The sequence below is a fragment of the Pristiophorus japonicus genome, chromosome 6 (assembly GCF_044704955.1).
Source record: "Pristiophorus japonicus isolate sPriJap1 chromosome 6, sPriJap1.hap1, whole genome shotgun sequence".
Taxonomy (NCBI): Eukaryota; Metazoa; Chordata; class Chondrichthyes; family Pristiophoridae; genus Pristiophorus; species Pristiophorus japonicus.
In genome coordinates this window covers 226781090-226798901 of record NC_091982.1, presented here as the reverse complement: position 1 = coordinate 226798901, position 17812 = coordinate 226781090, and the positions used below count along the sequence as shown (strand labels likewise).

Genomic DNA, 17812 nt, shown 5'->3' with positions numbered 1-17812 from the left:
GGTAGTGGTGGGGACTGAAAACAATGGCTTCAGTCTTCCCAATATTTCTCAGCCAGTACTGGATGTCAGACAAGAAGTGTGACAAATTAGAGACAGTGGAAGGATCGAGAGAGATGGTGGTGAGGTAGAGCTGGGAGTCATCAGCCTGGAATCTGATGCTGTGTTTTCGGATGATGTCGCCAAGGGGCAACATATAGATGAGAACTAGGAGGGGGCCAATGATAGATCCGTGCGGGATTCCAAAGGTAACAGTATGGGAAGAGAAGCCCATTGCAGGTGATTCTTTGGCTATGACTGGATAGATAAGAATGGAACCAGGTGAGTGCAGTCCCACCCAGCTGGACAACGGAACAGAGGCGTTGTAGGAGGATGGTGTGGTCAACTGTATCAAAGGCTACAGATAAGTTGAGAAGATCGAGGAGGGATAGTTTACCACAGTCACAATCACATAGGATGTCATTTGTTACTTTGATAAGGGTCGTTTCAGTAATACAAATAAGAATATAAAAATTAGGAGCAGGAGTAGGCCATATGGCTGCTTCACCATTCGGTAAGATAATGCCTGATCTTCAACCTCAACTCCATTTTCCCGCCCGATCTCCAATCCCTTGATTCCCCAAAAGTCCAAAAATCTATCAATTTCAACCTTGAATAGACTCAACGACTGAGCATCTACAGCCCGCCGGGGTAGAGAATTCCAAAGATTCACAAGCATTTGATTGACAAAATTGCTCCTCATCTCAGTCTTACATGGCCGACTCCTTATACTGAGATTATGCCCCTTAGTTCTGGACTCTCCAGCCAGGGGAAACAACCTCTCAGCAACTAACCTGTCAATCCCCCTCAGAATCTTTTATGTTTCAATGAGATCGCCTCTTAGTCTTCTCAACTCCATAGAGTCTCACCAAAGCCCTGTACAATTGTAGCAAGACTTACTCTTGGCCATTAAGGCCAACGTACCATTTTCCTTCCTAATTGCTTGCTATAAATACATGCTAACTCTCTGTGTTTGCTGTATGAGGACACCTCCATCTCTCTGAACAGCAACATTAATAGTTTCTCACCATTTAAAGTACTGTGGTAGGGGCAGAACCTGATTGAAGGATTCAAACATGGAGTTGCAGGAAAGATGGGCACGGATTTGGAAGGTGATAGCTATTCAAGGACTTTGGAAAGGAAAGTCGGAGATGGGTGTTAATTTGCAAGGACAGAGAGGTCAAGGATAGTGGCGATGAGGACACATTTCGAGGGGAGGCTGATGGTACCTGATGAGAGGGAACCATTAACAATATTAACTAACATGGGGCCAGGAAGGAAAGTTTGGTCAGCAGTTTGGTGGCAATATGGTCGAGGGAGCGGGAGGCGGGTCTCGTGCTCAAGATGAGAGGGCATGAGGGGTGATAGGAGAGAAACTAGAGAAAGATGCTGGGGGCTGGAGGTTTCTAAGGCTTACTCAAAGGGAAACTAGATTTTTCAATAGTTTGGTCTGAAGACTCTTCAGCATAATGACGGTTTCTGTGGTGTTAGATGTCTAGCTGATCAAGAAATATATCTAAACTGGTAGAGTTTTTTTAACATAAAAAATAGGAGCCATTCGGCCCCTCGAGCCTGCTCCGCCATTCAATAAGATCATGGTTGATCTTCTACCACAACTCCACTTAGAAACATAGAAAATAGGTGCAGTAGTAGGCCATTCGAGCCTGCACCACCATTCAATAAGATTATGGCTGATCATTCCCTCAGTACCCCTTTCCTGCTTTCTCTCCATACCCCTTGATCCCTTTAGCCATAAGGGCCATATCTAATTTCCTCTTGAATATATCCAATGAACTGGCATCAACAACTCTCTGCGGTAGGGAATTCCACAGGTTAACAACTCTCTGAGTGAAGAAGTTTCTCATCTCAGTCCTAAATTTCTGCACTCTTCCCATATCCTTTGATTCCCTTAATATCCAAAAATCTATCTTGAATATACTCAAAGACTGAGCCTCCACAGCCCTCTGGGGTAGAGAATTCCAGAGAGTCACCACCCTATGAATGAAGACATTGCTCCTCATCTCAGTCCTAAGTGGCCGACCCCTTATTCTGCGAGACCTTTTTTAAGCATTTCAAGAAAAAGCTGTAAATAAAAGGAGTGGGACAGTTAGCAAGGAAGGGAAGGGCTAATGTGTTGCTGTGCTGGCGCCTTGAGGCGCGGGGCAGTCTGGGAGCTGTAGTCCTGTGGGCGCGGGGCGGAGCCAGCGGGGACTACAGCTCCCAGAGGGCGGCGCGGCCGCTGACAGCTAACGGAGCGGAGCCGGGCGCTGCCAACCCGCCGCAAAACTTCACCCCGACAGCTCGAAAACATCTTAAACAACAGACAATGTCGCCCCGAGTTGGGGCGCAGGGCTCCGCGGGCCGGGACGTTGCAGAAAGTCACCGCCAGGGAACGGCGCAACTGCTAATATTTAACTTTTTGCTGATTCTCACCATCCTGACCATTTGGTTGTTTAAACACCGGAGGGTCCGCTTTCTGCACCAGACTGGAGGGGCAATGTTTTATGGTAAGAGCAAAGTACATGTTCCATATCTTAAATATTAGCGACAGCTCACAGTCCGGGCGTTAAGTACAACTCCGTGGCAATGTCAGTTAAAATTGCGTTTGTGTCACCTGCCCCCCACGGTTTGAAAGTTGCAGCAAACAGATCCTGAGAGAAAAACACACCCCTCGTCATTGGTGCCCACCGCCGGGCTGCAGCAGCGCCTGCACTCACCTCGAGCGGTGTCCAGGTGTCACACACACACACCGCCCACCCGCTACCGCCCACAGCAACAACTCCAACCACAGACAGACACCGTCCACTACCGCCCACAGCAACAACCCCAACCACAGACACCGCCCACGCACCTCGTCATTGCTACCCGCCGCCAGGCTGCAGCAGCGCCTGCACTCCCCACGAGCCGAGCTCAGGTGTCAAACACACAGACAGACATTGCCCGCCAGCCCACGGCAACAACCCCAACCACAGACACCGTCCGCTACCGCCCACAGCAACAACTCCAACCACAGACAATCACCGCCCGCCCACTTCGTCATTGGTGCCCACCACCGGGCTACAGCAACGCCTGCACTCCCCGCGAGCTGTGCCCAGGTGCGTCGCACACAGACAGACAGACAGACAGTTACCGCCCGCGACCGCCTGCTGCAACAACTCCAACCACAGACACCGCCCGCCTGGCCCGGCAAGTCTGCAATGCTTTACCCCGCATCCCGCTACAGCTCCAACCACAGACGTGGCACACACAGTCCTGCCTCACTTCAAAACAAGGATGTTTAGAGGAGAAAAACAAAGTCTTATCGCTTTAAAACGAGATAAGTTTCTCATTTGTGGGGGAGTGAGATAAGCAACACAGAAAGCAGCACGCTGTGGAGGTTATAATGGAAATCTCAAAAACTTTGTTGTTCCTGTACAAACAATCCAGTTTGGATATTAAATCGAGTACCTGCAGCAGAGGTGGGACCAGTATATGCATTGTATCCTTCCCTGGAGTACAACATTGGCAAGCTCAGGATGCAACAGCTGATCTTCTGACACATGGGATCTGGCCATATGTCGCTGCTCCTTAATGATCTTCCCACTAGCAGTGCTGACTGCCTCTGATATTTGCATTTAGATCAAATCCCCGTTGAACCCAAGTGTCCCCATATGGCAAGTAGAGATGCTCATCACTGCATTAACCTCGAGATAACCCAGCTGTGGCTCAGTAGGTAGCACACTCGCCTCTGAGTCAGGAGGTTGTGGGTTTAAGTCAAGGCTACCCACCAGGCACTGGAGCACATAAATCTTGGCTGACACTCCAGAGCAGTGCTGAGAGAGTGCTGTACTGTCGGAGGTGCCGTCTTTTGGTTGAGATGTTAAACCGAGGCTCCGTCAGCTCTCTCAGGTGGATGTAAAAGATCCCATGGCACTATTTCGAAGAAGAGCAGGGGAGTTATCCCTGGTGTCCTGGCCAATATTTATCCCTCAATCAACATAACAAAAACAGATTATCTGGTCATTATCACATTGCTGTTTGTGGGAGCTTGCTGTGCGCAAGTTGGCTGCCACGTTCTCCACATTACAACAGTGACTACATTCCCAAAGTACTTAATTGGCTATAAAGTGCTTTAAGACACATGATGGTTGTGAAATGCGCTATATAAATGCTAGTCTTTCTTCAACTGTCCACTTGCAGCACAGAGCCTGTTTCTAGAGGGAAGGACAGCAAGGTTTGAGTAAAAAATCATCAAGAAGGATGATTATCTCAATTTGGGGCAGGGGAGTGAAGGGGAACAATGAGTGTTCCTTTGTAAATTGGAGCATGTTCGAAGGTGAAAGTGTTTCTGAAAGTGTTTCTGTGAATTGGGGGAGTTGGAGGGGGAAAGCTGCCTCTATGAATTGGGGAAGGGAGTAGAGGGGAGAGTGCTCTGTGAAGGCAACTGCGATTGTTCACAGCTTTTGGTCAAATGATGGTCTGGTTGGTCTTTTGAATATACGTAAATCCAAATGTTGATTTATTTTTCCTATCTTTTTAAGATGAAAAATGTATCAAATGTGATGTTTTCAGTCAGTTTTTAAATGAATCAAAATGTACCATATTTGCTGCAGAATTGCAACATGTTACAAGGGAGCAGGCCTCTAGGAATGCATGTCAGTGGGCAGAGACTGGTGCGGACAGCATTTGGCAGGAGTGTATACAGTTCAAGATTTATTGTCTCTGGCCCTTCCCTGAAGAATATAGTCAAATGGCCTCAATTAGTTTCTTAATCTGAACCTATCTTGTGACTACCCAAATTAAACATCCCAGCTCTTTGCACCAAATTTGGAACAGAAAATGGATGACAGTGACAATAGGTTGTTTTATTAATGAACCCTAACATAATCTATGGCAAAAACTGCCAAAGAATAGTAGGGAATAGAAGGATATGAGCTTGGCATCAAAGATGGAGATAGATGAAATGGGTCAAGGAAGTCCTGTTCTTTGGCCCTAACCCTGGAATGAGCTCCATGGGATTAAATGGCTTTTACTTTCATTGTAATGGTCTTAAGTTTCACCCTATATTCCGAATCAAGTAACAACAATTACTTCTTTATCCCACAAGATTCTTTTATATGCCTAGCTGACCTTGTCTTAGGATAATTTCTATATTCTTGTCACTCTCTTACCTTGATTTCCAATTGTATTTGTCATGCTTCAGCTGGCAAGACATTGTTAAAACTAGAAATATGACATGGTTGGGTAAACGTTTGAAAGTATAAATTGTTCTTTGGTTCCTTGGGTCCTTGTAAGTTTTTTTTGCTACAAGAGCTGTATAGAATAGAATTCATAATCACAATCTGGAAAATATTTAAGTGTAGAATCTTCAGAGAGTAGAATAAAAATAGTGTGGCTCAGTGCTCTGTTAAAATTATGTTCAGAAATATGTACTTCTGTATTACTGTTATTTCTTTTCGCCCACTCTTCAGGCTCCCCACAGATCACAGTCTGACTGAGCATGCTTTATTCCAACACTTCTCTCTATATCATTAGTTGTTGGGAAGTATTTAGAGAATTACAGGACAGCTTCGCTCACCAGATTGCCATTTCTCTCTATAGGGAAGCACGTCAGCTATGTGTGCCCAGTGCCCCAGCAGCCTGCAGTCAAAGCACAATTAGCACACCAGCACAATGGCCAACCCACTTGTGGACCTCCTGGCTCTATGAACTTTTATAACTTCCTAGTTCATGTAATAAAATGCTAAGAGAGTAACGGCACCATTAGTTTAACAAAACAATAACATTTTAAATATTTGTATATTACAGTATAGCATTAAATTATCCATAGAAAACAAGAAGTATTGATGAAGCAGTTATGAGTGCAAGTTAGTGACTCCAGCTTATATTAATTGTAACCCATAAACTGCCAATCAGGAAATATATTTATTATTAAATGTATATATTTTTCAGTGGTAGCTTAAGCAAGATTGTGAAAAGTTGCAAACCAATAATTTTTTTTGATCTGCTTAGGCCTGATAATGGGACTGATCCTGCGTTATACCATTCCGTCCTCTGAACCTGAAAACAGCATTGTGCATAATTGTGACAGTGTGACCAACAGCCCAGGAACCTTGCTGCTGAATGTTACAGACCGGCTGTATGAATACGAGTATAAGCGGGAGATTGACGAGCACAATATGAATAACCGGCAGGGAAACGAGATACTTCGGAAGGTAAGGTTTCAATGCAAGATGCGCTACTCAGTTGTAATGTACATTTAGATTGCAAATGACATTATTTGGTGCAGAGTATCAATGATGTAGAAAGGTGTTTGTAACAGAGTTCAGATGATGTTGCAAACCATAAAAGAAAATCCAACTGTTAACTGAATCGCCAAAATTAAACCAAATTTCAGAGTGCTGCAACTATACTGTACTGTAGTACTTCTGTACTATGTAGCTCATATTGCAGTGATGTGGGCATTTATTGCACTGACTGTTAATGTATACCTGATATCTTTATCTTATTAAAGATCTTGCATGTGTGAACACTCTTAGCTGCACAACTTGACTTCTTGTTGCGTTTCTGTCAAACTATTCGTGTCAACTTCCCCTGTCCCCTACCCCCCCACCGACCTTATAATTGTATAGTCCACATGTACCGAGCTTTACCAATGTACAATCAGGCCACTGGATTCCTACGAATTGCTCAAAATGCTTTCTGAATTCATTTTTCCCAATAACTGATATTTCCTATGTCCAAAATAAGGGCTTAAATAAAATAACATTTCACAATAAAATGATTTCATAATTATTATCTGTTGCATTGTCCTTTGTGTCCTTTAATGTCTTAATTGCAAGTTTTTACTTGAAGTTCTTGGATTCTCCCAAAAGCTTTGGCTTGGACTTACTATTTTGCCCTGAGCTATGACTCAGTGTGCTGAATTTGGCTTGTACAGTCTAAGCATGTGCACGTTATCTAATGTCCCAGGAAACATCAGCACTGTTCAGTCAGGTGTACGAATGGAATATCTTACTTTATCTCCAAATGTATTTTATGTATATATTTAAAGCTTTTCTGTGTCTGTGAGTGAGAGAGTTAAACAGTGTTCTGATTACATAACCATTGTAGCTATTGCTTTGCATTCTATAAACTTTAGAAAGTACATAAAGCTGAGCGGAGAAAGAGAGAGACCGGGGTCAAAGGGAGGTGAGAGAGGAGCACTTCGTATCTAATTTCAGATTTACAGCATCCACAGTATTTTGCTTTTGTTTTCTTATCGAATGTTAGTTCAAAAATAGTTGAAGTTTGAAGGCAACTAATTATCTCGAATGTATTTTGTTGACAGCTACAAAAAGTAAACTATTTAATTTTGCGATGTCAACTGCCGCAATGTAATTGTAAGCTCTAACCATTAGATGGTTCCATGGAGTGAGTTTCTAAAGCTCCCAACTCTGCTGCATCTTGGATGTGTAGCTTGTATTCATAAAATGGCCATGGACAATGCCTTGGGTAATTTAATAGTAAATCATGTATCGAATAGCAAAGAGTTTGGACAGTGTCTTAAACTAAATTTGAGTTCCTGCTTTGTGAAACATTCCTAGTCAGTAGCTGTTTTATGTAACAGTAACCACAGGGGCTACAGTATAACCTTTTGTAGAAAGTAACTTGTGCTTACTGGGAAAATGAAAACTATTTCTGTGACCCTTGTTGCAAGTACTTGTATAAAAATACAAGAATTGAATTGATAAAGCAAATTTTTGGACCAGAGGACTACTTGGAAGAACTGTTAAAATTTTCACTGTGGACATATGAACAAATAAAAAGGAAAAGACTAGTTGGGCAATCAAGCATGTGCAACTTATGCAAAGGGTGACCATGAACTATATTCGTGTCTGCCACTGTCAACTCATCCAATTCCCTTTTAAATGCTGGAAGTGAATTTGTAATTGGGCCAACATTAGCCTCTCTCCAGCCTTCAGGAATGATCCCCGATGGCAACAACTTGGCTCACAGCTCCCATGTATTTACACATTCAATTAATTCATGAATGCTGTCTGAATCAACCACTCAATGTGATTTAAGACCACCTATTCGCTTCAAGGTGAGATATGCATTTACTTTAATAATAACAATTATTGTGTTTACGACACACTGCATTAATGGTAACTGAGCAATCAATAAGAGTAAAGACTTAGGCAAAGTAGCCATATAAAACCACTGGCATGTTGTGGGTGGGTGTCCAACTGGATCTTGTCCTAAGGAACCCTTTAGCAGCCCTCTGCAGACCTTTACCAACCTCCGACTCCTAACATAACTGAAAATGATTCAGCTGGAGTTGAATTCAGGCCAGTATCTGCAGGAAACCATGTTTCAGTAGACACAGAAACACTGCACCTGCTGGGATTGAAAGCAGGGTTAATATCAGCAGGTATCCATCAGTCAGAGGTCACAGAACATTGTACCTGCTGGAATTGAAGTGAATGCTAGTATCTGCAACACACCTGTTATTTCAGAGAGCATTTAGTTTCTAGTAATTGTGTTGCCTGCAATGCAATCAATCAATAAATGGTGGCTACAATATTTTATTTTAAGTTTTAGGAAAAGTAGAAAGAAACAATAATATTCAGTTGGTTAAGTATGTGGGGAGCAGACACCGTCCCTGTGACCCAGCAATTGGTTAGGATAATCCTGAGGCTACATTAGTTTTTTGTGCAGAAAGGACTTAATCACTGATGAAATCTGCTCATTTGCAGCTTTAAAAAAAAAAAATTAATTCACACGATGTGGGCAAAGCCAGACTTCAATGTGGAGGGCAAGATTAAGAACTTTGCAAATGATACAAAAATCGGCCTTATGTTTGACAGTGAGGAAACATAGAAACTAGAAACATAGAAAATAGGTGCAGGAGCAGTCCATTCGGCCCTTCGAGCCTGCACCACCAGTCAATATGATCATGGCTGATCATGCAAATTCAGTACCCCATTCCTGCTTTCTCTCCATTCCCCTTGATCTCTTTAGCTATAAGGGCCACATCTAACTCCCTTTTGAATATATCTAATGAACTGGCATCAACAACTTTCTGTGGTAGAGAATTCCATAGATTCACAATTCTCTGAGTGAAAAAGTTTCTCCTCATCTCTGTCCTAAATGGCTTACCCCTTATCCTTAGACTGTAACCCCTGGTTCTGGACTTCCCCAACAGCGGGAACATTCTTCCTGCATCTAATCTGTCCAATTCCATCAGAATTTTATATGTTTCTATGAGATACCCTCTCATTCTTCTAAATTCCAGTGTATATAAGTCTAGTCGATCCAGTCTTTCTTCATATGTCAGTCCTGCCATCCCAGGAATCAGTCTGGTGAACCTTCGCTGCACTCCCTCAATAGCAAGAATGTCCTTCCTCAGATTAGGAGACCAAAACTGTACACAATATTCAAGGTGTGGCCTCACCAAGGCCCTGTACAACTGCAGTAAGACCTCCCTGCTCCTCTACTCAAATCCTCTCGCTATGAAAGCCAACATGCCACTTGCCTTCTTTACTGCCTGCTGTACCTGCATGCCAACTTTCAATTACTGATGTACCATGACACCCAGGTCTCATTGCACCTCCCCTTTTCCTAATCTGTCACCATTCAGATAATATTCTGTCTTCATGTTTTTGCCCCCAAAGTGGATAACCTCAGATTTGTCGACATTATACTGCATCTACCATGTATTTGCCCACTCACCTAACCTGTCCAAGTCATCCTACAGCCTCTTAGCATCCTCCTCACAGCTCACACTGCCACCCAGCTTAATGTCATCTGCAAACTTGGAGATATTACATTCAATTCCTTCGTCTAAATCATTAATGTATATTGTAAATAGCTGGAGTCCCAGCACTGAACCCTGCCGTACCCCGCTCGTCACTGCCTGCCATTCTGAAAAGGACCTGTTTATTCCTACTCTTTGCTTCCTGTCTGCCAACGAGTTCTCTATCCACGTCAATACATTACCCCCAATACCATGTGCTTTAATCTCTTGTGTGGGACCTTGTCAGAAGCCTTTTAAAAGTCCCAATACACCACATCCACTGGCTCTCCTTTGTCCACTCTACTAGTTACATCCTCAAAAAATTCCAGAAGATTTATCAAGCATGATTTCCTTTTCATAAATTTATGCTGACTTGGACCGATCCTGTCACTGCTTTCCAAATGCACTGCTATTACGTCTTTAATAATTGATTCCAACATTTTCCCCACTACCAATGTCAGGCTAACCGGTCTATAATTCCTTGTTTTCTCTCCCTCCTTTTTTAAAAAGTGGGGTTACATTAGCTACCTTCCAATCCGTAGGAATTGATCCAGAGTCTATAGAATGTTGGAAAATGACCACCGATGCATCCACTATTTCTAGGGCCACTTCTTTAAGTGTCCTGGGGATTTATCAGCCTTCAATCCCATCAATTTCCATAACACAATTTCCTGACTAATAAGGATTTCCTTCAGTTCCTCTTTCTCGTTAGACCCTCGGTCCCCTAGTATTTCCGGAAGGTTATTTGTGTCTTCCTTAGTGAAGACAAAACCAAAGCATTTCTTCAGCTGGTCTGCCATTTCTTTGTTCCCCATTATAAATTCACCTGATTCTGACTGCAAGGGACCTACATTTGTCTTCACTAATCTTTTTCTGTTCACATATCTATAGAAGCTTTTGCAGTCAGTTTTTATGTTCCCTGCAAACTTACTCTCATACTCTATTTCCCCCTCCTAATTAAACTCTTTGTCCTCCTCTGCTGCATTCTAAATTTCTCCCAGTCCTGAGGTTTGCTGCTTTTTCTGGACAATCTATATGCCTCTTCCTTGGATTCAACACTATCCCTAATTTTCCTTGTTAGCCACGGTTGAGCCACCTTCCCCGTTTTATTTTTACGCCAGACAGGGATGTACAATTGTTGAAGTTTATCCATGTGATCCTTAAATGTCTGCTGTTGCCTATCCACCGTCAACCCTTTAAGTATCATTCGCCAGTCTATCCTAGCCAATTCACGTCTCATAGCATCAAAGTTACCTTTCTGTAAGTTCAGGACCCTAGTCTCTGAATTAACTGTGTCACTCTCCATCTTAAAGAAGAATTATGGTCACTCTTCCCCAATGGGCCTCGCACAACAAGATTGCTAATTAATCATCTCTCATTACACGTCACCCAGTCTAGGATGGCCAGCTTTCTAGTTGGTTCGTCAACATATTGGTCTAGAAAATCATCCCTTATACACTCCAGGAAATCTTCCTCCACTGTATTGCTATCAATTTGTTTAGCTGAATCTATTTGTAGATTAAAGTCACCCATGATAACCTTTATCGCATGCATCTCTTATTTCCTGTTTGATGCCATCCCAACCTCACGACTACTGTTTGGTGATCTGTACACAACTCCCACTAGCATTTTCTGCCATTTGGTGTTCCGCAGCTCTACCCATACAGATTCCACATCATCCAAGCTAATGTCCTTCCTTACTATTGCGTTAATCTGCTCTTTAACCAGCAATGCTACCCCACCTCCTTTTCCTTTCTGTCTATCCTTTCTGAATAGTGAATACCCCTGGATGTTGAGTTCCCAGCCTTGGTCACCCATCAGGGTAATCTCTGTGTCGAAGCGAAGATGTTGGTATGGTTCTTAATGAATACTTTGTGTCTGTTTTCGCAAAGGAAAGGGACAATGCAGATATTGCCATCGAGGAGGAGTGTGAAATTCTGGACAAAATAAACATAGTGAGAGAGGAGGTATTAAGGAGTTTTGCAGCTTTGAAAGCAGATAAGTCTCCAGGCCCGGATGAAATGCATCCCAGGCTGTTGAATGAAGTTAAAGAGAAAATAGCAGAGGCCTTGACCATCATTTTAAAACATAGAAATATAGAAACATAGAAATTTGTAGCGCAGAAAGAGGCCATTTTGGCTCATTGTGTCTGCGCTGGCCGACAAAGAACCACATGGCCCTTGGTCAGCAGCCCTAAAGGTGTTCATAAACCTATGAATAATGACGGAAAGGCCAGCCCAACCAGTCTGCCTCACCACAACTGCGACACCCCTTATACTAAAACATTCTACACTCCACCCCAACCGGAGCCATGTGATCTCCTGGGAGAGGCAAAAACCAGAAAAACCCAGGCCAATTTAGGGATGAAAAAATCTGGGAAAGTTCTTTTCCGACCCATCCAGGCGATCGAAACTAGTCCAGGAGATCACTCTGGCCATATTCTATTCCCTGCAGTACTTACCATTATATCTGCTCCGTCCAACAAATGGTCATCCAGTCTAATCCCAATTACCAGCTCTAGGTCCATAACCTTGCAGGTTACTGCACTTTAAGTGCCCATCCAACCATCTCTTAAAAGTGGTGAGGGTTTCTGCATCCACCACTCTTCCAGGTAGCGAGTTTCAGATCTCCATAACCCTCTGCGTAAAGAAGCCTCCCTTCAAATCCCCTCTAAACCTTCCACCAACCACCTTAAAACTATGCCCCTTCGTAATAGACCCCTCTACCAATGGAAATAGACCCTTACTATCCATTATGTCCAAGCCCCTCAATATTTTGTACACCTGAATGAGTTCTCCTCTCAACCTCCTCTGTTCCAATGAGAACAAATCCAGCCTATGCAATCTGTCCTCATAACTAAGATTCTCCATTCCAGGCAGCATCCGAGTAAATCTCCTCTGCACCCTCTCTAGTGCAATCACGTCCTTCCTATAATACGGCGACCAGAACTGCACGGAGTACTCCAGCTGTGGCCGAACCAAAGTATTATACAATTTAAGCATAACCTTCCTGTTCTTATATTCTATGCCTCGGCCAATAAAGGCAAGCATTCCTATAGCCACCTTATCCATCTGGCCCGCTACTTGCAGGGATCTGTGGACAAGCACTCCAAGGTCCCTTTGTTCAACTACACTAGTAAGTGGCCTACCGCTTAATGTGTATACCCTTTCCTTATTAGCCCTCCCAAAGTGCATCACCTCACATTTCTCTGAATTAAATTCCATTTGCCACTGCTCTGCCCACCTGACCAGTAGATTGATATACCTCCTGCAGCCCATGACTTTCCTCTTCATTATAAACCACACAGCCAATTTTAGTGTCGTCTCATACTCTCTATATTCAAATCTAAATCGTTGATATCAACCACAAAAATCAAGGGACCCAGTACTGAGCCCTGCGGAACCCCACTGGAAACATTCTCCCAGTCATAAAAACATCCATCAACCATTACCCTTTGCTTCCTACCTCCGAGCCAATTTTGGATCCAACTCGCCACTTTGCCCTGTATCCCATGGGCTTTAACCTTCATAACCAGTCTACCATGCGGGACCTTATCAAAGCTTTGCTGAAGTCCATATATACTACATTGTAGGCACTATCCTCATCGACCATCTTGGTTACCTCCTCAAACACGATCGTCCCTTAACAAATCCGTGCTGACTGTCTCTAATTAATTCTTGCCTTTCCAAATGCAGATTTATCCTGTCTTTCAGGATTTTTTCCAATAATTTTCCCACCACTGAGGTTAGGCTAACAGGCCTGTAATTACTCGGCCTATCCATTTCTCCTCTCTTAAACAAGGGTACTACATTAGCAGTCCTCCAATCCTCCGGCACCATGCCCAGATCCAAAGAGGACTGGAAAATGATGGTCAAGGCTGCTGCTATTTCCTCTCTTACTTCACTCAACAGCCTGGGATGCATTTCTTCTGGGCCTAGGGACTTATCTACGTTCAAAGCTGCTAAACTCTTTAATACTTCTCCTCTCACTATATTTAATTCATCCAGACTATCACACTCCTTGAAAGCAGTATCTGCATTGCCCCTTTCCTTTGTGAAAACAGATGCAAAGTATTTGTTAAGAACCTTACCAACATCTTCTGCCTACACATAAAGGCTCGGGAGTTCGTGGTGAGTCGGAGAGGCCTATAAAAAGGCCCAACGTGTCGCTGAGTCTCAGGAGTTCATGGTGAGTCGGAGAGGCGAGCTTGTGCAGCTACAGGGAGAAGGCAAAAAAGAAGTGGAAAGAAATCGAAAGGTGACGTCACAGCCAAGGGGGTAAGTGATTGGCTGGTGATTGGTAGGTAGTTTTTCTTTTTCTTTATTAGTCAGTAACCTTTTAACATTGTTGTTGCCCAATTAAGTTAAGCCAAGGGTTAAGTCATGGCAGGAGAGCTCGGACACGTGTTATGCTCCTCCTGTACTATGTGGGAACTCGGGGATGCTTCTGGTGTCCCTGACGACTATGTGTGTGGGAAGTGCATCCACCTGCAGATCCTGACAGACCACATTGCGGCACTGGAGCTGTGGGTGGATGAACTCTGGAGCATCCACGATGCTGAGAATGACGTGAATAGCACATTTAGCGAGTTGGTCACATCGCAGGTAAAGGGTACACAGCCAGATAGGGAACGGGTGACCAACAGGAAGAGCAGTGCAATGAAGGTAGTGCAGGGGTTCCCTGCGGTCATCCCCCTGCAAAACAGATACACCGCTTTGGGTACTGTTGAGGGGGATGACTCATCAGGGGAAGGCAGCAGCAGCCAAGTTCATGGCACTGTGGGTGGCTCTGCTGCACAGGAGGGCAGGAAAAAGAGTGGAAGAGCGATAGTGATAGGGGATTCAATTGTAAGGGGAATAGATAGGCGTTTCTGCAGCCGCAATCGAGACTCCAGGATGGTATGTTGCCTCCCTGGTGCAAGGGTCAAGGATGTCTTGGAGCGGGTGCAGGACATTCTGAAAAGGGAAGGTGAACAGCCAGTTGTCGTGGTGCATATAGGTACCAACGATATAGGTAAAAAAACGGGATGAGGTCCTACGAGACGAATTTAGGGAGCTAGGAGCTAAATTTAAAAAGTAGGACCTCAAAAGTAGTAATATCAGGATTGCTACCAGTGCCACGTGCTAGTCAGAGTAGGAATCGCAGGATAGCTCGGATGTATACGTGGCTTGAGGAGTGGTGCAGAAGGGAGAGATTCAAATTCCTGGGGCATTGGAGCTGGTTCTGGGGGAGGTGGGACCAATACAAACCGGGCGATCTGCACCTGGGCAGGATTGGAACCAATGTCCGAGGGGAAGTGTTTGCTAGTGCTGTTGGGGAGGAGTTAAACTGATATGGCAGGGGTATGGGAACCTATGCAGGGAGGCAGAGGGAAATAAAAGGGAGACGGAGACAAAAGATAGAAATGAAAATAGTAAAAGTGGAGGGCAGAGAAACCCAAGGCAAAAAACAAAAAGGGCCACATTACAGCAAAATTCTAAAGGGGCAAAGTGTGTTTAAAAAGGCAAGCCTGAAGGCTCTGTGCCTCAATGCGAGGAGTATTCGGAATAAGATGGACGAATTAACTGCGCAGGTAGCAGTTAATGGATATGATGTAATTGGCATCACAGAGACATGGCTCCAGGGTGACCAAGGCTGGGAACTCAACATCCAGAGGTATTCAACATTTAGGAAGGATAGACAGAAAGGAAAAGGAGGCGGGGTGGGATTGCTGGTTAAAGAGGAAATTAATGCAATAGTACGGAACAACATTAGCTTGGACGATGTGGAATCGGTATGGGTGGAGCTACGGAATACCAAAGGGCAGAAAATGCTGGTGGGAGTTGTGTACAGACCACCAAACAGTAGTACTGAGGTTGGGGACAGCATCAAACAAGAAATAAGGGAAATGTGCAATAAAGGTACAGCAGTTATGATGGGCGACTTTAATTTACATATAGATTGGGCTAACCAAACTGGTAGCAATGCGGTGGAGGAGGATTTCCTGGAGTGTATTAGGGATGGTTTTCTTCACCAATATGTCGAGGAACCAACTAGAGAGCTGGCCATCCAAGACTGGGTGATGTGCAATGAGAAGGGACTAATTAGCAATCTTGTTGTTTGAGGCCACTTGGGGAAGAGTAACCATAATATGGTAGAATTCTTTATTAAGATGGAGAGTGACACAGTTAATTCAGAAACTTGGGGCCCAAGTTTCGGACTGCGACTAGAACGGCACAGCCGGACCTGGACGCCTGTTTTTCACGTTCGGAAGTGCGCCTAAAAAATACTTAAAGATTCTGCGGCTCCCTGCAGGTCCTCTGGAGCTGGGCGTGGCGCAGCACGAGCTTTGAGGGGCGGAGCCAGGTCCCTGCGCTGAAAACAGTGGCGGGACCTCTGCACAGGGGCGCGCCTGTGCAGTAGCTCCAGGCGCCCAAAACTGTGTGGGAGGGGCGCAAAGCATGCAGCCACTAGCCCTGGCTGAATGGCCTCACTGGGGCAGCGTGGATCAGGCTGCACCTTCCACGCCCAGCTCCTGGTGCCTCCCTTCAGCTGGCTCACTCCCCCGAACTCCCGACCCGACACCGCCCCACTCCGAACCGATCCACCGCCCCCGCCCCCCCCCCCGCCCTCACGCACCCATCCACTCGGACCCGACCCGACTCGACTCCCCCACCAGAAACCGACTCCCACAATCCCCACCCCCCAGGACCCAACCCGCGCTCCCCCCGCCGGACCCGACCCGCGCTCCCCGCCCCCAAGGACCCGACCCGACCCCCGGCCATCTACCTTTAACTCCGGTGCTGGGGGCGGGCCCGTTCAGCCTCCCTCTCCTCTCCTCTCTCCTCACTCCCTTCTCCCCCCCTCACTCCCTTCTCCCCCCCTCACTCCCTTCTCCCCCCCTCACTCCCCTCTCCCCCCCTCACTCCCCTCTCCCCCCCTCACTCCCCTCTCCCCCCCTCACTCCCCTCTCCCCCCCTCACTCCCCTCTCCCCCCCCTCACTCCCCTCTCTCCCCCCCTCACTCCCTTCTCCCCCCCCTCACTCCCTTCTCCCCCCCCTCACTCCCTTCTCCCCCCCCTCACTCCCTTCTCCCCCCCCTCACTCCCTTCTCCCCCCCCTCACTCCCTTCTCCCCCCCCTCACTCCCTTCTCCCCCCCCCTCACTCCCCTTCTTCCCCCCCCCCTCACTCCCTTCGCCCCCCCTCACTCCCTTCTCCCCCCCTCACTCCCTTCTCCCCCCCCCCACTCCCTTCTCCCCCCCTCACTCCCTTCTCCCCCCCCTCACTCCCTTCTCCCCCCCCTCACTCCCTTCTCCCCCCCCTCACTCCCTTCTCCCCCCCCTCACTCCCTTCTCCCCCCCCTCACTCCCTTCTCCCCCCCCTCACTCCCTTCTCCCCCCCCCTCACTCCCTTCTCCCCCCCCTCACTCCCTTCTCCCCCCCCTCACTCCCTTCTCCCCCCCCTCACTCCCTTCTCCCCCCCCTCACTCCCTTCTCCCCCCCTCACTCCCTTCTCCCCCCCCTCACTCCCTTCTCCCCCCTCACTCCCTTCTCCCCCCCCTCACTCCCTTCTCCCCCCCCTCACTCCCTTCTCCCCCCCTCACTCCCTTCTCCCCCCCCTCACTCCCTTCTCCCCCCCCTCACTCCCTTCTCCCCCCCTCACTCCCTTCTCCCCCCCCTCACTCCCTTCTCTCCCCCCCTCACTCCCTTCTCCCCCCCTCACTCCCTTCTCCCCCCCTCCTCCTTCTCCCTTCTCCCCCCCTCACTCCCTTCTCCCCCCCCTCACTCCCTTCTCCCCCCCCTCACTCCCTTCTCCCCCCCCACTCACTCCTTCTCCCCCCCTCACTCCCTTCTCCCCCCCCTCACTCCCTTCTCCCCCCCTCACTCCCTTCTCCCCCCCTCACTCCCTTCTCCCCCCCCTCACTCCCTTCTCCCCCCCCTCACTCCCTTCTCCCCCCCCCTCACTCCCTTCTCCCCCCCCTCACTCCCTTCTCCCCCCCCTCACTCCCTTCTCCCCCCCCTCACTCCCTTCTCCCCCCCC

General features: G+C 46.5%; 1 protein-coding gene across 1 annotated transcript in view; it reads left to right on the top strand.

Moving 5' to 3' along the window:
* The first annotated feature begins 2256 nt into the window (after positions 1–2256).
* Positions 2257–17812, top strand: part of LOC139265983 (sodium/hydrogen exchanger 9-like) — a 571812-nt gene continuing 556256 nt past the window's right edge. The window contains exons 1-2 of the mRNA XM_070883664.1: positions 2257–2543; positions 6028–6230. Of these exons, the coding sequence (XP_070739765.1) occupies positions 2363–2543; positions 6028–6230 (384 nt within the window). The 5' untranslated portion in view covers positions 2257–2362. The remainder of the gene's footprint in view (positions 2544–6027; positions 6231–17812) is intronic.